Source organism: Saccostrea echinata, unplaced genomic scaffold (assembly GCF_033153115.1).
Source record: "Saccostrea echinata isolate AGI-Se365-2 ecotype Australia unplaced genomic scaffold, CSIRO_AGI_Sech_v1 ptg000059l, whole genome shotgun sequence".
In the NCBI taxonomy this organism is placed as follows: Eukaryota; Metazoa; Mollusca; class Bivalvia; order Ostreida; family Ostreidae; genus Saccostrea; species Saccostrea echinata.
In genome coordinates, this window is record NW_026889808.1 from 1,817,469 (window position 1) to 1,838,097 (window position 20,629).

General features: G+C 34.1%; 3 protein-coding genes across 4 annotated transcripts; 2 read left to right on the top strand and 1 right to left on the bottom strand.

Moving 5' to 3' along the window:
- LOC133174800 (uncharacterized) lies at window positions 1-870 on the top strand. The gene is made up of 2 exons (XM_061309898.1): window positions 1-331; window positions 845-870. The coding sequence occupies exons 1-2, from the start codon at window positions 1-3 to the stop codon at window positions 868-870; spliced, it is 357 nt and encodes a 118-aa protein (XP_061165882.1).
- Window positions 871-5,607: 4,737 nt separating this feature from the next.
- LOC133174742 (P2R1A-PPP2R2A-interacting phosphatase regulator 1-like) lies at window positions 5,608-13,293 on the top strand. 2 transcript variants are annotated; one of them, XM_061309829.1, is made up of 9 exons: window positions 5,608-6,026; window positions 6,449-6,539; window positions 7,013-7,095; window positions 7,974-8,025; window positions 8,913-9,050; window positions 9,442-9,533; window positions 9,848-9,897; window positions 10,220-10,316; window positions 12,202-13,293. In XM_061309829.1, the coding sequence occupies exons 1-9, from the start codon at window positions 5,878-5,880 to the stop codon at window positions 12,455-12,457; spliced, it is 1,008 nt and encodes a 335-aa protein (XP_061165813.1). In that variant the 5' UTR covers window positions 5,608-5,877; the 3' UTR covers window positions 12,458-13,293. The 2 variants fall into 2 exon arrangements, with proteins under 2 accessions (XP_061165813.1, XP_061165812.1); XM_061309828.1 differs by having other exon boundaries at window positions 5,609-6,026; window positions 12,199-13,293.
- Window positions 13,294-18,984: 5,691 nt separating this feature from the next.
- On the bottom strand, window positions 18,985-20,614 carry LOC133174737 (BTB/POZ domain-containing protein 6-A-like). The gene is made up of 2 exons (XM_061309821.1): window positions 20,550-20,614; window positions 18,985-20,284 (listed from the first exon to the last, which is right to left on the bottom strand). The coding sequence occupies exons 1-2, from the start codon at window positions 20,564-20,566 to the stop codon at window positions 19,168-19,170; spliced, it is 1,134 nt and encodes a 377-aa protein (XP_061165805.1). The 5' UTR covers window positions 20,567-20,614; the 3' UTR covers window positions 18,985-19,167.
- Between the last annotated feature and the right edge of the window lie 15 nt (window positions 20,615-20,629).

Genomic DNA, 20,629 nt, shown 5'->3' on the forward strand with positions numbered 1-20,629 from the left:
ATGAAACGAAAGGATTCATGTGCAGCAAGGGTAGGCCGGTACAATAGTACAGGACAAGAACTTCAACACAGCCCAGGTCACGGACTCTACGTTAATCCAATTTACATCACAGAAAACCAGAATGGTGATGTGATTGTTTCTGACTTGATTGATAATGTTTCTGAGATAGGTGTTGTAGTGGTGACAGACTCTACTGGGACTCATCGCTTTTCCTACACAGGAAATCCGCAAGTATCGAAATTTAAACCACGTGGAATTTGTACAGATGCTCTGTCACACATCCGAGTGTGTGATCTTTACACAGAGACGGTACAGATGATAGACCAGGATGGTCAGTTCCTGACAGTGCTACTGACAGAACAACAAGGGGTGGAATGTCCATACAGCCTGAGCTACGATTACATATATATATCAACTTCTCTGGGTTGGATCTTTGCGAAACTCGACAATATGTATACACAAACATCTGACGTTGCAAAAAAATCTCACAGGTAATTATAAGAAATTAAAATGGGATTCTGTACAGTACATATATGCAAAGATCGAACATATACACATAAGATTATTTAATACATAAGCAGGTGTATGAAGACACCTGATTTCATTGGAAAATATTAAATAGTTTTCTCTTTTAATTAGAGGCAAGTACATATAGAACTACATAGATTTACTTGTGATAGTCAATGATATCGATAAAACAGGTTTGACATTTATTTTTTTGTTTTTTAATATTGCAGATTACTGACGATTCTTACTCTATGTATTTTAATTGTGTATTTTTTATTTATTCTTTTATTTCATGTTCAATTGGGAAAAATATTATTTTCTTATCTATCTTTTGTAGATTCTCCAACTTCCTCCTCTAGTTGAGTGGTCAAGTGAGACTTGAATATCCAATATTATATACATATATAAATATTTATTGCTGGTTCAATTGTTTTGAGTGAAGGATATCTCAACTATAATATGATGTGGATAAACACCTCATTGTATTAGAATTAAACGTTGACTATAGTTCATGTTTTGAATCACTGTTTTTTTCATTCAGTACAGACAGAATCTAAAAGTTTTGGATATTTTGTGTATCTATTTGAACAATGTATAATAAAAAAAAATTATCAATTTTTTACAACCGTCTTTTGATGATCGTATCGTGGTATTGGCTTTCTTTCCTGTCATCTTTCTGTTTGTTGCAATTTGTATTTCATGTTAGTTTCCCATCTTTCTGTGTTACGAGACCTGGGACCATCAAGCGATGTTAGTTGGTACGTGGACCCAGTAGGAAGTCAATGTATGTGATCTCATTCTGGAATTATAAATTTTTGTAAAATGTACATAAAGTCAAATTGTGTCAAAATCATGTCTAGTATAGTGTGAGAGGTAGAAACTTCAAACCTTGTCTGGGGGAAGGAAGACCTTAATTTTGGAATATTTTATTAACCATTTATCCTTCCGTTTTCACAAAATTGGAGGTGTTAAAAGAGGTTTGGTTCCAGCAGACAAGGTTTGTAAATATATCCTCCTTGTACATGTTGTAAGGCTTATTATTAAACCTTTATTTTAGAAGAACTTGGATTTAATTTTACATCTGGAAATCCTACTCATGCACAATTCACTTTCTAAGGGTAAAATTCAAATTTATATTTCGGTCTTTAATATTTGTAACATTCCAATAAATGAAGGTGAGTTTGATCTACCCTACCTGTACTGAATGCCTAAACTTCATAAAAATCCTTACAAAATGCTAAAGTCTCTATCTTTACTTTTCACATAAATAGTTACTATAACTGATTTAAAAGAGAAACCTCAAACCAGACGAACTGTGCTACAGTGCAGGGAACTAATTTTGTTACATAAACCAGCATCAGCATAAGCATTAGTAGCATCAGGATCGAGCTAGCATCAGCATCAGCATTTAAAAAACAGCATTACCAGGATCAGCATCAGCAAGCAAAGGATAAAACCAGCATTGATCTAAATAAAATCAGCATTATCCTACTAGCATCAGAAAATCAATGAGTTTTAATTCAGTAAAAAATTAAAAAAGAAAGAAAGAATATTGGTTAAAGTATTCACATTATTGATACATAGTGAGATATTATGATCAAATAATTGTAAAAGGCACTTTTATTGCTTTAAACGGTAATGCTGAAATTCATTATCTACTTCCGGTAGCATGATGCTACTTCCGGTAGCATTGACCTAATTATAAAACAGCATCAGGATAAGGATTACTAGCATTAAATCAGCAAGCAAAGGAAGCATTCAAATCAGCAAGCAAAGGAAGCATTCAAATCAGCATCGATGCTGTAACAAAATTAGTTTCCTGCACTGTATAGCATATTATAGAAGTAGTGTTAATCAGATGGATTCTATAAAAGCTCTTAAGAGCTTTAGAAAATTGAAAATCACAAGTTTTGTAATAAGTTAGTACAAAAACTTCTAGATGAGAAGAAGAAAACACTTGCTGTGGCCTTCAACTCGACATGGCGATAACGAACAGTATACAAGCTCAAAAGTCCATTCAAACAATACAAATCAGGAGCAGAGCAAACACTGGCCTCTAACACATAAGAGGTGGGATCAGGTGCCATAGAGGAGTAAACATTTCCTTCCGACCGGTCAACCCGCCGTGTGTTCCTTGTCATGATTGGGAAAAACGGAAAAATCCGTAGTCAATTCAGTGTGTGAATAAAGACCTAGCAATTTGTTCGAAAAACGTCAGTAAGCATTTGACTTAATGATAGATTGTATTTGCTGACAAGGTCATTGTATCGACCATAGAACTTGCGAAATTATGACGTTAAACGAGACGGTTTATACTCTTGTTTCATCAACTTATTTATCAATAACTTGCTTCGTTTTAAAAATTGTAAGAGTTTGTAAGATTATAAGAGTTTTCCCTGTTTACTTATTGCTAAGTTTAAATATTATAAAAATATTACAAGTATGTTTTTAGGCGAGGCTGACGTCAGCAATGGTTTTCAAGGGATAACAATTTCACATGTTACCCTAAATAAACACAATTTTTATACTGTTACCCGTCGTCATGCATTATTAACCGTTGCTATGTAATGTTACCAGGATGGCGAGGTTTACGCACGCGATAGGGTAACAGCACTTTTTAACAAATGTTTTTAAACCAATCAAATTTGACTATCTAAAGCTGAACACGATTCGTAAATGGAAATTGTCTGCCATATTTGATTATTCACCCGCTATATCTGAGGGCCACTGTATAAGCCGCTCAGTAAGTCACTGTTCAGTGTAATCAGTTGTAATCAGTTGTCACCGGTGTAGACGGACGCATGCTACACAGCACTCGGCAGCGACAAAAATAACTGTACTTCTTCTACTGCAGGAAGAGTAAGATACCAATTGAAAGAAACTTACAACAGTTGCACAGGTTAGTGCAGTATACAAACAAACACAAATACACGTTATTGCAATATAATGAATAAACAAAGGCAATGCAAGATAACAAGCACGAACACGCATGGCCGTAGGAACCGGGGGGGGGGGGCACGGGGGGCCGTGCCCCCCTCCCCATAATTTTGCCGATATATAGATATAGATTACCATAGAAAACAGATATACTATATGCTTGTGCCCCCTCAATAAAAACATCTGACAACCTTTTTTTTTTTTTTTTTTTTTTGCTTGTCAAGAAATTTTTGGTAGATGCAACTGAAAATGTATGGCTGTGCCCCCCCCCCCCCAACTGAAATTGCTTCCTACGGGCCTGACACGTGTCGACATTCCACGCCGACACCCTTGACGATAAACCAGGCAGGTCTAACGAATTCGAAGGGTTTATCCCGGTGCTAATGTCGTAGATAGTATAAATCGAATATGGTGTATGCCTATTTATGAGTCGTGTTCAGCTTTAATATGAAAGATTAACAATACGAGATATTAAATGGTCTTAACACTAGGAATAATGCTACAATTAATGAAATTCTCAAAACAGCTAAATTATAGATGATGCTTATATATTTTCATTATTGGCTGTATGGATAACTGGCAAAAGACAAAATTACATTTATTGAAAGGTGAACTAAAACTGACATCATTAGATAAAACAAATTCTGCATTCAGTAACTGTTAACACAAATTTCATACTGATAATATAAATATGCAACTTCAACACATTGAACTTACAAAGTCAGGTTAACTGAGATTTTTAAGTGAAGGCAAGAATGGCCATGAATTACAGGAATATCTAAAATGACCTATCCATAAAATTGTGTGTTTATACTTAACAAAGCTTAGTATTCCTGCACACTCGTCGGAGATAACAGAAACCTTGCATGCCGAGAGATTCTAGGTTTTGTCATTTTTGTAAAGATGTAAAGGATGAATTACATTTCAGCTAAGATTGCTCCTTGTATACAATGATATAAGAGGAAAATATTATCCAGATATTTGCAATATATCTGACAATTTTAATATTGCGAAAGAATTAAAACCATTGTAAAGAATTACGTAGCCCTTTTTGTGTTGTCCAAGCTAAGAAATTATGTGAATTTTTATCATTCATTCATTTAATTATTCTCTCAAAAAAGCATAGAAATGGAACAAGAGATACATATATACATATTTTCAGCAATTATGGAAGAGCAGAGTTGACTTCAGTTGAGGAGGACTGACAGTGTCAAAAATTTTGGTGATGAATATACACAATTTTCTTAAGAATGCTGGATCAGTATTTGTCATCAAATTACAGAATTTTATCATATTTTGATTTACATAATATTTCTGTAAAAAAAAAAAAATTCCCGAATATAACATATTACATCTGCATGAGTGCTATAAAGTTCGAACTTCTTTCAGCCTCCCCTCCCCCCCTTCCTCCCCCCTGTTGCTACGTACCTGCCTTACATACATTTTATATGATTGATTTACACTTCTTTGTCTTTTCTTTATATTATGCTTTGTGTGACTGTATGCCAACATGTTTGGTGAAGTTAAAAAAAATTCTATTGCATCAAACTAATTACCTTTCGAAAAGGTATCTTTTTTCTATATACATGTATGATATATGGAAAAAAAAAATTCTTGGAGAATACGTCAAGTTTTTGTTTGTTTGTTTGTTTGGTTTTTTTTTTTTTTTTTTTTTTGGATTTTTAAGTACTTTATCGTATATTAATAAAAGAGTATTGTACGTCGTTTAATTAGTAAACAGACAGTCTCGTGATAAGTAAATATTTTCTGATAACTGCTCATGTAGTCAAAGTTGAGGTTAAAGATTACCTTTATCATTTTATTTAAAAAGAAATCAAATCTTTTTTTCGGTACTATCGGGTCATCTATAAGTAACTTCCTAGGAATAAAAACTGAACGACCTACTTTGACTATTACTTAAAAAACAGTTGTTTTCATTGGTCGAAGAGTAAACTTCCGTTTCAATAATTAAATCAGTATATTTCATGATTTCCTGAATAATTACATTTCATTTCTTAAAAAGTAAAAAGATAACTTATTTCAATACAAAATCAATTGATTTTAAACACAATAAAGGCAATAATTTAAAAGAAAAAAACATCTGAAAACCATTGAATGTTCATGCAACTAGCCAATGACAATTCAGGATACATCAGTTAAAGTTCTTTCATGCTTGAATAATTATTAACTGGAGCGTGCAGTACAGCCGCAAAACGGACAAGATGGGGAATTATGGATTAACTTTAGCTGCATTTATACATTTCTTATCGCACTGAAGAATGTGAAACAGATTTAGTTGATCAAGATGTAGAAAAGTGTTTTGGTATTATTCCCTTCTTTGATTGTAAACAACAGTGGTTGCAAAGCCATACGTCATATGGGCATCTTTCCATAAACAGCTGATTTTTGTCTCTCTCTTCTCCACGATTAACAATGGCTTCTTTGCAACGTGAACACAGCATGGAAGTAGACCCACCACCAGGCCCCTCTAACAACCAGCCCCCCACGTCTAGTGGTGGCTCTCTGAAACGGTCAAATAGCGCGCCTATGATCAATGTTTTGGTCTCTCAACCAGAAATTAGGTATGTTATTGTCGTTTTATTTTTTTCTTATAATGCATGGCTCACCATAATGCTTATATTCTCATATATATCTGATGTTTTGATTTTCTACTTCCTAAAGAATTTCGTGTTTGGATAGGTATGAAATGTTGGAAATGACAAACATCAGTCACACTTAAATTTTAAAGGGAGAATTTTTTTTTCTTATGAAAAATGAAAATTAAGGTTAAAGTAATACAAATACTGTAATGTCAATGAAAATTATGTTTTTGCAATGTATTTCAGCACACATAAGTTAATATGGTCATGGTCAAGAACATTTTTTTCGAAGTTTATGGGTCTTTTTCATGTAGAAATTGCTGTGCATTTTGAAAGAATATTCTTGTCTGAGGTGGGAAGAGAATTTTGCAGGATATTTTGGATGATTTAATTTTTCATTACAGTCCTCCAACCAGCACGTTCAAGGTGTCAGAATGCTCGAGGCTGCGCAGATTCAGTTCCAGTTCTATGTCTCTGAACCAATGTGGACCAAGTGTGAGATAACTTCGTTGTTGAAGTTTTTTGTCCATACATATAGTACAGCTAGCAGGAACATTTTTCATTCCCTTTGAGTTAAACAAATGATGGACATATACAGTTTTGTTGATAAGATACAGACTCAGATCATTATATACATTTTTTTCCCATATAAACTTTTTATAGCTGTGTAACTTTGTTTCCTCTCTTTCTTTTTTGTGAAATATAATCTTTCCCCTCTCTCTTTCTTTATTTAATTGTAAAATCTTGAAAAATTTTATTTTTGTGTAAAACCCAGAGGATTTCTCAAAGAACTTACAAAAAATTACTTAAGTTTTACATGTAATGACAAATAGTGAAACACTCATGACAAATTAGCAGGTCATTAATTTAACGTTCTCAAGGTGCAATGGCATATTGCTGCTTTATACATTCTTGAAGTGAAGATATTGCAGTGTTTCTGTGATACATGTATTGATATTTATTTGTAGACTCCCGTAAAAATCCCAGATAGAGTTAATCGATTGAAAGACGAAGAAATTCACATAGTTGAGAAGGAAAAAGAACATGAAAGGTACCATTAATTATTAAGTTTGCTTTTTAATCGTTTTGTTTCGAAGTGCCTGTCCTTGTATCCAGGTCATCTTAATTAAAAATAAATGCAAAAATACAAGATTGATCAAAAATAATATAGCACATTATATTAAAGATATACTGGTCATCTGAATCTATTGAAAAAGGACCTGATTTATTTCAAAAGCGTACAATTGTATGTGTTAATCTATTGCAAATACTTGGACTGCGCAACGATCAAATTTTGAAGACATAGTCATTAAATTTAATGTATCTTACAGAAAATTCTATACCAAATCTACAGATCTGGTATACAATTATTGTGTATTGGAGTTTTGCTAGTGTCATTATGGTATCTTTATTTGTAGTAATGAAAAATCATAGAGAGCATCAGAGGCCTCAGTTCTAATGATAATTGATTGTATAATTCATGTAATTCAAGCTCATGAGGGATTCAATGTCAAAATCTATGTAAACTTCATTTTTCTATTTTTTTCTTTTGATACTTTTTTTGGCTTCGCCATTTGTAAGTCTGTGCCACACCAGGGTTGTCCCTAAGAATTTAAATAGCAGGGGACATTATAAGAGTAGAAGGGGATCTGGGGTTCCTCTCTTACAGGGGAGTGAGGAGGAATACATACATTGTACCAAAGTAACCGTGGGATTACTTCATTATGGGCAGGGAAATTCCCCAGCCCCTGGGTCTTAGGGACAACTATGTATACTTCATTTTTCTATTTTTTTCTTTTGATACTTTTTTGGCATCACCATTTGTAAATTTATGCTACATGTAGATGTATTAAATGTATATCTAGAGAATTTTGTAGCCATTTGTGAAATATGCTATATTGATTAATTAAAATTTAATTTTTCCCCCAGAGACGTGAGTTCAGCCATTAAGATGTCTAGCTCCTGGCAGGATTTCTCTCTGGTACGTAATTTTGTTAACATTCCTTCAGGTGATACATGATAGATTTATTTATTCCAAATTAGAGTCCTTTTAAGCAATATATATGATTATTATACATTAAACAGTACCTAAACTATATTTACAAATGTGATTTATATATTAAATTTGTTTGTTTGTTATTTAACGTCCCTCTCAAGAATTTTTCAATCATATGGAGACACCACCACTTGCCGGTGGAGGGCTGCAAATTTTTGGCCTATACTCGACACTCCGGGCCATTAAGCAGTGAGGGATCTTTTTTGTGCCAGCACCTACTGCAACACGGGACCTTGGTTTATACGGTCTCATCCAAAGGACCGGTCTGCACATCCCACAGTGGGATTCGAACCTGGGGTGTAAGGATGAACTCCTTACTCAGCAACTCTAGAGCAGGCACTCTATGTAAATCCGATTGAGCAATCTGTACTTTATCTTCAGATGACATCTCTCATTTTTATCAGTCAAAGTTTGGAAATCTTAACATGCTAAAGTGGTAGATAACTCAGAATCACTACTTTAAATGCTGTAATAATTATTATCATGTAGATCAACAAATTCTTCAATTTTGTATCTTTATATAGTGGGATGTTTTCATATTCGTGTATCTACCAAATAGCATAAACAAATCAACTATTTTAGATGAATTTATAGAAATATTTCTTTCAACATGTTTAATAAGGCCTCCATGGTTTCCTTAAATTATTGAAAATGAGCAAATTAAACTACATGTGATGTACATGCATACATATATTTAAATACTGGTACATGTATATTACTATGGTGTTTAACAAACAGCAATATTTTTGTGAATATGTTGTTGAATGAAGTATATTTGGCCAAATATTTTGACCAGTTCTTCATTTTTCCAGGAGGACTCCCATGAAGCCATGCAGCCTGACCCTCACAGGCGCCCGCGGTCATTCAGCGAGTCTCTCCACATCAATGTGTTTCCCCAGCCCACCATGCTTGTGGGCACCCCCTCTCCTACAAGGGTTGGAAACCGAAAAGTAGGTTCATGAAAACATGTACAGTTAAACTTTGGTATCTTGAACACTGACATCTCGAATACCAAGGATATGTCGAAGTGATTTGGAAATCTCAACCATTAATCTTTATGTTTACAATGGATATCTCAAATCCTCAAATATCTCAAAGTTTTTTCTCGGTCCTATTTAGCTTGAGATAACCAGGTTTATATTGATATTTTTAAATTTAAAACATTTGAATGAAACTGGAATTACATTTAAAGGTGCTTTACTAAAAACAGTTGGCTTTAAAATTGTGACTTTAAAAAACTGTTTTTAAAATCAACTTTGATACTATAATTGTTAGTTCAGTAATATGCCATTAATGACTATGAAAATTTTTACAATGTTACAGAGTTACCTTCTCTTGTAGCAATGTTTTTCACCATCTATGCAGATGCCAGTCAAGAGTAACTCCTTTACCCCAAGTCCTAGCCCTAGTCCTACCAGAAAGTCATTCATGAGGTAAGATCTCATTCAAAAGTAACTCCTTCACCCCAAGTCCAAGTCCTAGTCCTACCAGAAAGTCATTCATGAGGTAAGATCTCAGTTCACCCCAAGTCCTAGTCCTAGTCCTACCAGAAAGTCATTCATGAGGTAAGATTTCATTCAAAAGTAACTCCTTCTCCCCAAGTCTTAGCCCTAGTCCTACCAGAAAATTATTCATGAGGTATTAAAGATTTCTGGAGGCCCTCCATAGCAGTTTTAATAAAACTTGCCATTACTTTGAGATTGGTTTGTGAAAGTATCCTATACTACTTGTTAACTTATCTTTTTAGAAGTTTAAGTCCTATAGCTGTACGACCAAGTCCAGTGGGGAAAAGAAAATGTGAGTAGCACTTAAATTCTACTTTCTGAAAATACTGTACCATGAAGAATTTGGAAATAAGAATTTCAGGGCAAAATAACAATGTGTGTACACTCTGTAATGCATGATAAATTATTTTTGAATATTAAATTTATTGTACAGCTGTAAAATGTTAGGACCCTGTTTTTGTTGAAAATATTTACTGAGTATTTATGTAGAAAATCTTATATTCAAATATATGCACATTGTATCTCACAAATTACTTTGTTGTATTATGGATGAATTTAATCAGCCTTGTTTGAGTTCTGTAATAATGTTAAAAACTTTTTCTTTAAATCTCCAGTGGATACAGACATGGAAAGTTATCTCAGTCCTCCCAAGAGATTTCATACAGGACCCAGTACCCCGGACCGCATCATGGCCCATCCTCTAGCACACAGGTAAATTTTATCCCCCCTTTTCATATTCAGCCCTGGACTTGTTACTCCATACTAGATCATGGCCTATCCTCTAGCACACAGATAAATTGACCCCACTTTAACTCAACAGTGCTCTCAAATAGAAGACATGTCTAAGGCTTTCACACACACATATAAAACTAACTGAACTTTAGCACGGGAACTGGACTGAATTATTGCTTATCCTCTAACACACAGTATATATAGTAATGCTCCTTAGCCTTGAGCTCATTACTCCTTACTAAATCTGTCCTCCCTTTGAATGTACTAGTAAATCCCATCCTCACCTTTGTTTTGGATCTACCTGTAATACTGCAGACTGGATTATAATACCCAACCCTCTAGCTGCTTTACACAGGTAATAAACTATATAAACCCCCCCCCCCCCAGATATTGATTATGTCTAGCATCAAATGACATAAGATATCACACAATTTGGTCCATCCTTATGCATACAGGTAATTTTTTCCCAAGCTCACCACATATGAATCATCCAGTTATTGCCCTTCCTTTAGCAAATATGTAAAACTCCAAATACATAAAAATCATACATTCATGGTCCTGATATTCTTTTTTAAGTGTTTTAAGGGGATGAAGGACACATGGTCACATGACTTTGTTAAACTACGTCATAGTCTCCATTTATATAAGTGCAAAACGTGTAAAGCATCAGTTCTTCTAAAAAATTTTGACAATTTTTTTTCTTTAATTACCATCTTATATTAAAAAAATAAAAAGTTAAACATTCTTGTAAACATTATCAAATTATGAAAAAAGATTGATCCACTCCTCTGTTTCTTTAAACTGCGCGTCCAACAAGTCGGTGACGTCATACACGATCTGCTAGTACAGCAAGATCATACTCGGTGAATACAAGGGCGGTATTATTATGTAAAAACAGGTCATAATCAGTATATGATGAAGTATTTTGAGAAACGGGGAACATAAAAATTATTTTTGCATGGCCGATGACGGAAATCTTATGTAGGTATATCTTATTTCGCTTATTTAGCGTACATGTGACGTCATAGTTGTTTTTTCCCGTACTCGAGAAATGTAAACATGACAAGTTTTTGTCCTGCTTATGTCGTCTTCAACGATGTCCTGTGCAATATTGAGGTCAGCTTCATCATTCGAAATTTTTACAGTTAATCTATAATTTGAAGGACTTGCATTTCAACGTAAATTTAAAAATATTGAATGATAGGATTTTTTGTTAATTACGTTTTTTGTTGTTTAAGTTGTCTTAAAAAGTTCGTAATTTTCCCTATCCAGATGCAGTGTGATAGATGAAACTTGCCTTTTCGAATTTTAAACCCAATTCATACTCTGAAATATTTTAAAAGATACATGTTCACTTACATATTTTTTATATATGCTTTAAAAATCCAATTATGGAACAGAGTAATGAGCCCGGCAACATGGAGAATTAAAACTCCACTTACATACTGTAGGGCATAATAATTGTCAATCAATATCTCTAAAATAAGGTAAGAAACCTAATGATATAACTGCTTTAAGATATGTAGGACATACTTAATTAGAAATATACAAAATATAAAAAAAAAATTGAATGACAAGTATTTTTTCAGCTAAAGGCCCTTCTTCCCCTTAAAAGATGTTAAAGAAAGTAGAAAGTGTGATTAGACAAATGTCTTTTGTTATAGCAGTATACCTGATATCCTCTTTCAAGACAATTTATAAAAGTATAAGAATAAATTTGGAAAGCATGATTAGCCGGGTTTCATTTGTTACAGCAGTATATCATATTCTCTATCAAGACAATTTATAAAAGTATAATAAAAAATAAAATATATACATGTAAATATAGAAAGTGTGATCAGATAAGTTTCCTTTGTTGCAGCAGTATATCTTCGAGTAGTTTAGAGGATGGAAGTCCGGAACAGCTTGTACCCCGGAGTGGGAATGTGTCAGAGATTCCTCACCCCCCACCCCACCACATGTATGGCTTCATGCCCCTCAAAGACAACTCTAACGACATGCAGACGACAGATTCAGAGACGTCTGATATCACTGATCACTCAGCTGACATTTCCGATCAGATATCGATATCAGGGAGTCCAAGTTCTGGTTTTCAGCCCATAAGGCAGACTCACTTATGACAAATCGAACATAAATATCACAGTGTACATAGTCATGTATAAATCACATCATGTAAAAGATTTCCTTGTTCACAAGAAGTTTTTTTTTATGGGTGGGATTTTTTAGGGAAAGCTTATTTCTTGAAAGAATTGTGGTCTCTTAGTTATTTTATGTACATTCTTTGTAAATATCATTTCTATAAGTGATATGTTGTTTAACATTTGTTAAAGTAAGGTATTAGAGACCTAGAAAAACTTTCAGAAATGGATAAAGTTCTATACATCATGGGGAATCTCCATATTTTTGTACATAATGTAGTCATTCATATGATATCATCTGTAAATTAGAATGCATTGTTTTTCTTAGAATATCTGTTAATCATATTGTTTAACACACCCTCTTGAGATTGCATTTATAATAAAATGCACATTCAAGTAAGAAATGTCAATATAAGGCATTGTAAAAACATATTTACTCGTTACATGTAAAGAAAATTTTTAAATTATAATTTTTATTTTAATTCAAGTGCTTTATATGGACATACAGAGTTTTAGCAGGTGCCCTACATAATCAGTGTGTCTGTCTAGCTGTCTGTCTGTCTGTTTCTTCAGGAAGTTTGCTCACATTTAGCATTAAGCATCTGTCATTTTTAATTTTACAGTAACAAGTACAAGATTCAATATGTCTCATAAATTTCAGACACTGAATTTTTATACTGTCGCACACAAGTAGGTTATAGTTACAAGATCAGTTCAAGAAAGTTCAAGTTCAGTTCAAGAAAAATCTTTGTTTTTAGCATAAATCACAACTTATATTAATTTTTTTTAAATTCAGGAATTGGAGATGGGTATGGAAAAGGGGGGGGGGGTACATTGTGATGAGGTATAGTATGATACAGTGCCAGTACTTAACACACAGCCATGTGGAATAAGATCATCCAAAAAATTGTCATTAATTTATAAATAATTATGTTATTAATCTAGAATAATGCACACATAGATAACACTTCAGCATTGTCATCACCAAAGATTGTAAGGAATTGTGTATAGTTTTGTTTGTCTGACCTTTGTGTAATATGAATTCACTATTACATACTGTTAAGATATGTAAATAAGTGCACTCAAAATTTAGGGCAATCTTCATCTTTCTATCATATAATAGACACACTAAAGTCTTTACTACGATATGTTTAAGTTTTAATCATACATTAGTGTATACATAAATAGATGGACAAGAAGCAAAACCAAAGCTGCTAAAATATGATTACGGCTAAAATAAGTATGTTCATAGTGTACTGATATTCTGATCTCTGTTAAAATGTTTAAATATCATCAGTTCCCAAGAAGTCATTTGAATTTGTGAAAATGCTTAAACAGTTAAAGAAAATTATGAAGGTTGCATGTAAAATACTTCTCATTGGTTTGTTTGTCAATGTATTAATGAAATATTCATATTTGAAAGAGACAGTCAAGTGCCGATACTTAAGGTAGTGTGGTATGGACTTTCATGTTTAGAGAGGAATTGCAGGACCAAATTCATTGAAAACACAAAATTAATTTTTCTATATTTAATGTATTTTTGTATTAAATTAGCTTTTAATGCTTTTTCCTTGCTAAAATGGGAAAAATCAAACTAGATTGTGAAGAATTGTACAGTGAAAAAATGATGGCAAAGAGTTTGTTAATATTGTGACTGCATGATCTTAACAGAAGTTATGAAATATTCCTATTGAAAGAAATCTAAATACACTTTTTAAATTGCATTATTCAATCTTTAAATAAAACAGGACTAAAATACCAAATATCCTCCAATCCAAATTAAACAGTAAAGTTTATTCAATCACAGATTTTGATTTTATTAGGTCACCTGAGTCACTCAGGTGACCTATTGCTATCCGTTTTTGTCCGTCGGCGTGCGTCGTGCGATGTGCGTTAACATTTGAACATTTTTAGCTTCTTCTCTGAAACCGCTCAACCAATTTCAACTAAATTTGGCATATAGCATCTATGGGTGAAGGGGAACAAAAATTGTGAATTTCATGGTCCCTGCCCCCCTGGGGCCTGAGGGGTGGGGCTAAAACCACCAAAATTAATGCAATCTTTAAAAATCTTCTTCTTTACTCCTGGACATCAAGCAGTCAAACTGTTGGCATCATTGTGATAAGCATTGAGTCCTCTACCAAAATTGTGAAATTCATGGCCCCAGGGTCAGGGGTTCTGGTGTTAGGGCGGGGCTATATAGATCATATAGTGAAAGTGCATTATTTCTTTGAAAATCTTCTTCTCTGCTCCTGGGTATTAAATAAACTAAGTATATAGTTATGATGAGTAAGAGTGACTCTTCCAAAATTGTGAAATTCATGGCCCCAGGGGCAGGAGTTCTGGTGTTAGGGTGGGGCTCTATTGATTATATAGTGAAAATGCATTAGTTCTTTGGAAATCTTCTTCTCTGCTCCTGGGTATTAAATAAACTAACTAAGTATATAGTAATGATGAGTAAGAGTACCTCTACCAAAATTGTGAAATTCATGGCCCCAGGGGCAGGGGTTCTGGTGTTAGGGTGGGGCTCTATTGATCATATAGTGAAAATGCATTAATTCATTGAAAATCTTCTTCTCTGCTCCTGGGTATTAAATAAACTAACTAAGTATATAGTTATAATGAGTAAGAGTGCCTCTTTCGAAATTGTGAAATTCATGACCCCAGGGTCAGGGGTTCTGGTGTTAGGGCGTGGCTCTATTGATTATATAGTGAAAATGCATTAATTCATTGAAAATCTTCTTCTCTGCTCCTGGGTATTAAATAAACTAACTAAGTACATAGTTAGGATGAGCAAGAGTGCCTCTTCCAAAATTGTGAAATTCATGGCCCCTGGGTCAGGGGTTCTGGTGTTAGGGCGGGGCTCTATTGATTATATAGTGACAATGCATTAATCCTTTGAAAATCTTCTTCTCTGCTCCTGGGTATTAAATTCAGTAACTAAGTACATAGTTATGATGAGCAAGAGTGCCTCTTTCAAAATTGTGAATTTTATGGCCCCTGGGTCAGGGGTTCTGGTGTTAGGGTGGGGCTCTATTGAATATATAGTGAAAATGCATTAATCCTTTGAAAATCTTCTTCTCTACTCATGGGTATTATTGAAACATATTAAATACATAGTTATGATAATCAAGGATGCCTCTTTCAAAATTGTGAAATTCATGGCCCCAGGGTCAGGGGTTCTGGTGCTAGGGCGGGGCTGTATAGGTCATATAGTGAAAGTGCATTATTTCTTTGAAAATCTTCTTCTCTACTCCTGGGTATCATTTAAACAAATTGAATACATAGTTATGATAAGCAAGAGTGACTCTACCAAAATTGTGAAATTCATAGCCCCAGGGGCAGGGGTTCTGGTGTTAGGGCAGGGCTATATAAATCATATAGTGAAAGTGCATTATTTCTTTGAAAATCTTCTTCTCTACTCCTGGGTATTATTGAAACAAATTGAATACATAGTTATGATAAGCAAGGGTGACTCTACCAAAATTGTGAAATTCATGGCCCCAGGGTCAAGAGTTCTGGTGCTAGGGCTGGGCTATATAAATCATATAGTGAAAATGCATTAATGCTTTAAAAATCTTCTCTACTCCTGGGTATTATTTAAACAAATTAAATACATAGTTATGATGAGTAAGGATGCCTCTTCCAAAATTGTGAATTTCATGGACCCTGGATCAGGGGTTCTGGTGTTAGGGTGGGGCTCTATTTATTATATAGTGAAAATGCATTAATGCTTTAAAAATCTTCTCTACTCCTGGGTATCATTTAAACAAATTAAGTACATTGTTATGATAAGCAAGGATGCTTCTTCCAAATTATGAAATTCATGGCCCCAGGTACAGGGGTTCTGGTGCTAGGGCGGGGCCATATATATCCTATAGTGAAGGTGAATTATTTCTTTAAAAATCTTCTTCTCTGCACCTGGGTATTATTTAAACAAACTATTAGTACATTGTTATGATACGCAAGTATGCCCCTTCCAAAATTGTGAATTTCATGGCCAGAGGGTCAAGGGTTCTGGTGAAAAGGGGGGGGGGCTCTATTGATTATATAGTGAAAAAGCAAAATTTCTCTAAAAATATTCTTTTCTGCTTCTGGTTAAAAAGCAAAGAAGCTAAGTGTATAGTTATGATGAGCATGATTACTTCTTCCAGAGTAGTGAATTGCATGACCCCTGGGTCAGATGTGCTGGTGTAAGGGTGGGGCTCTTGATAATGTAGTGAAAATGCATTAATTCTGTTAAATAATCCTGTCTGCTCCTTAGTGTTAATCAGATAAACAAAGTGATTACTTACATGTATGATGAATAAACTTCTGGTCCCAGGGTGAGAGACTCTGATGTTTCTCGGTGGGGATGGGAGGTGGGGGGGGGGGGGGGGGGGCTGGGGGGCTTTATTGATAATGTAGTGAATCTGTAGTAAAAACTGCATTATTTCTTTGAAAATCTTCTCTGCACCTGGGCATATCAGAGGCAAAAAGAGTAAAAGTTTTAATAAATATTTTTGAACATCTGGGCCATTTTGTCAAGTGTTCTGGTCCTGGCCAGGGCTCTATTAATTTGTATTCTACTGAGGGGAGTTATTCCCCTTTGCCATTTACTTTTGATAATTAGTCACTGTAAATAATGTACTTGAAAGGTTAATAGAATAAGAGAATTTTGCAAGATTTTTTATTGTATAATACAAAAAGTACTTTCATAGTTTTAATGATCAGATAGACTTGTAAGTAATAGATAAATAAAAATGAGACAAAAATAACTTGTCTTATTCAATGTTCATCAAAGACCAAGAGAGTCCAATGTAAGAGATTTCAACAAGGAATTAAAATAGTACAGAAGCATTGATAGTTTGTTAATATACTGTATGGTGATAGTGATAAATGGGGAACAGATTAGAACCTAATTTATGAACTGTTAATGAACACTAGACTAATTATTATGTTGAACCTGATCACCCTATTTTTCTTGCTTTTGGGCAACAAAGCTTCACTTTTCAGTTCATTTTATACTCTATGGATTCTCTAAATTGTTGTATTATACTCAGGTGACCGTTAAGGCCCTTGGGCCTCTTGTTTCAGTTGTCAAAAACGTGAGTGAATGTTGAAAGTTATTTGTATTTTGAAAACAAATAAAAAAATATTTATTGAGATATCACTCTGTTGAGCTATGGTTCTGGTATAGAACACTGTATATATATGTACATAAACATGATACCTGTGCTTTTTACATGTAATATTGTTAAAGAGATGATAAGTTAAGGGGCATCCAGTGATATCTACTTTATTAAAAGGTTTGGTTCATGTACTAATGCTTTCTGATGCAAAAATGTTCACTGAACATCTGCAAATATCACTTTTAGTTTTTGGTTTCATGAAATGTTTTTTATGTAAGTTTTATGGGAGGCATCAACTTTTTTCTATTGGCATAAAATGATTTGTTTATAAAGACTTTCAAGGAATTTTTTTTGTGATGTGCATCAAAATTTTAAAATTGCACAGTTCAGCGAATTCATCTTTCTTTTTTTTTCCTGAAGAGGTTTAAAAGTATGGAGCCTAGATACCCCTTGATTTTGTTTGTTAATATCACAAAACGTGCAATCTGTTACCATCATGTTTGTTGTGTTGGCCATTCTGTTGTCAATTGTAAATACAATGTACAAAACTCTATGTGGTATTATGTACAGTAAAGAAACCAGCATTTTTATATCATTCTTATTTTATTATTATTATTATTTTAGTATATTCAGCAGTAAAGGTACAAAAAATATTGAATAATCAGAACATGAGACAGAGAAACTGAATGAACATTTCACCAAGCATTCGTGTGGGAAATTTTTAGCAGACTTCCTGTGTTTTTGTTTTTTTATAAGTTTGGAATCTCACTGAATAATTAGGTCACTAAACATATAAGGAGTAACCAATTTCTTCCTCAAATCTGCATTTAAATCTGAACATGACTCATAAATAGCCATAATCCATATCAGTTTTCCCATCTCCAATATCGGCATTAGGGTATACCCTTCGCATTCACTACGCCTTATTGTTGTTTGGTATCATCCATGGAATGAATGACACATACATGTAGCTGGTATTGCTTTTCTTTACATTTTGTTATATTTTACATGAATTTGTTTTGCTTGTACTGCACTGACCTGTGCTACTAATGTCATATTTCTTAGCTAACATTTTCTCTTCTCATGGAAGAACACAGTTCAGTGTAGCTACCTTTGTCTCTAGCAGGTATTTTACATTATACAAAGGCAATGTAGGGTACATCCACACAAGTGAAACCTTTAAAATGTGTGAAATTGTACCATGACCAAGTGAACAGCTTAAATAGGCGCTCTACAAATAGGGCCAAAAGAGGAGAAATATGGCTGACAAAACCTTTTACGAATCATGTTCAGCTTTAATAAGTAACGAATTCTCCATTTTTTCCACATCTTTAACATAATAAATCTTATTAAATTTTTGGTGTTTATCATGTTTATGTTGATAAAAAATGAATAAACTTTAATTCATGTCATTTAATAAGTTGCTAAATGTTTTTGATTTGCTTCTCATAACAATCAAACATCTTAACACAATTTAGAAGCAAGTACACATGCACTAAGTCTTGGAGCTGTGTTCAGTCCATTATTTACAGTTGTGATAATAACAGAATTATGACATCCCTGACAGAATGCTTTGTAATGTCAAGACTCTGGCAGGTAGAGAAAGAAGGGAAATTGTCCAACTTTATGATTAGTTCCATTCAATCCATGATTGTTTGGCAGAAACTTAAATTTGACACCATTTTCCTGCAATTCAGGTAAACCTTCAACTCCATAATAGGTAGTTCCTTGAATGTCAAGGTTTAAGACCATATCATACTTCCTTCCTGCTCGAATGTCCAAAGGCGGGTTAATATCCAACAGGAAGACTCGCGATTCTCCGTTTGTTAATACTGACTGATCAATCACTGAAAATGCCTCACGCTGACCATTTTCTAAAATTTTAAAGTCAAATTTAAACTGCACTGGGTTTTGGTGACTGGCATAAAGGTAAATTCCATGTAAACTTATGTTTTTTGAAACACTGAAAGTGACCGAGTCAGGGCATTTTTGAGGGTATGATTTTCCTGCCAAAGTTGTATGAAATCGATAGAGAATGTACTTATCCCTGGGAACCTTAAACCAGTAAGGCAGTGGAACTGTCCGAGAGTCATTTATGTCTGTTGTGTCAGACAGGGTACCTGTTGTGGCATTCACCGGGGGTCCAAGTGGATGAGAAGTGGTAGAATTTTCAGGTGGAACAGCCCACTCCACATCTGAATCATCGGAGTCGCTAGAAGCTGGAATAATGACGGTGTTTGACTGTGATGCTGGTGTGCGATGAGCTACCAAGTGCTGGTAAACCTTAATAATGTCATCCACATTCAAAACCCTTTGTGCAGCTACCTGGTTATTAAAAAATTCCACGGACATGTTCGTGTATTTGATTTTCTTAAGAATATCCCCAAGAATTGCCCTCTTGTTTTCTGGAGTGGGATCTTTGGACTGTTGCGCACACTGACACTCGGACCACTGAATGACTGCTGTGTATATGGCCTCCTGGGAGAGATTCATCTTGTTGGTAACTAGAACTTCCAGCACACATTCCCTGGGAAGTTTTATGAAGCCTTTCATGAGTTCTCTCGACTCTGGTAGGAGATGAGAGTGGGCGTAGAAGAAATTAAGGGCATTGCGTTTCGTCCTGTCATTGTTATGCTCGTAGGCATACTTTAAGGCTTTACACACATTTTGGACGGTCAGCTGTTTCTTCTGACCATTGCTGACAAAAAGTAAATAAAATATTTTTCAATATCAAAATATGTACATATTAATTACAAAATAGTCTGTGGCATTTTCATTTTGATAAATCTTTATAAATGCTTTAAATTCATCAAATGAAATTTATACATGAACATCTGCTCTTATATTTCAAAACGAAAGTAAAATAATGTCTTAATAATTAGAATATAGGAAAAAGACTATAAAAAGCTACCCAAAAGTCAATCGCCATTTAATGTAATTTGCCATATTTTACGGTTATTTACCTGTCATTTGAAGACATTGCTTTTGTAATGGTTTTAACAGTATTACAATATTATGAGCAGTTCGTCTCCTTAAAACTTCG

Bases quoted from the DNA above. Each gene is read 5' to 3' on its own strand.
- LOC133174742 (XM_061309828.1), top strand. From the start codon at position 5,878: ATGGCTTCTTTGCAACGTGAACACAGCATGGAAGTAGACCCACCACCA. The intron at 6,027-6,448 runs GTATGTTATTGT...TTTTCATTACAG, and splicing joins GTCTCTCAACCAGAAATTAG to TCCTCCAACCAGCACGTTCA. The intron at 9,534-9,847 runs GTAAGATCTCAT...TTATCTTTTTAG, and splicing joins ACCAGAAAGTCATTCATGAG to AAGTTTAAGTCCTATAGCTG.
- LOC133174800 (XM_061309898.1), top strand. From the start codon at position 1: ATGAAACGAAAGGATTCATGTGCAGCAAGGGTAGGCCGGTACAATAGT. The intron at 332-844 runs GTCAGTTCCTGA...TATCTTTTGTAG, and splicing joins ACAGATGATAGACCAGGATG to ATTCTCCAACTTCCTCCTCT.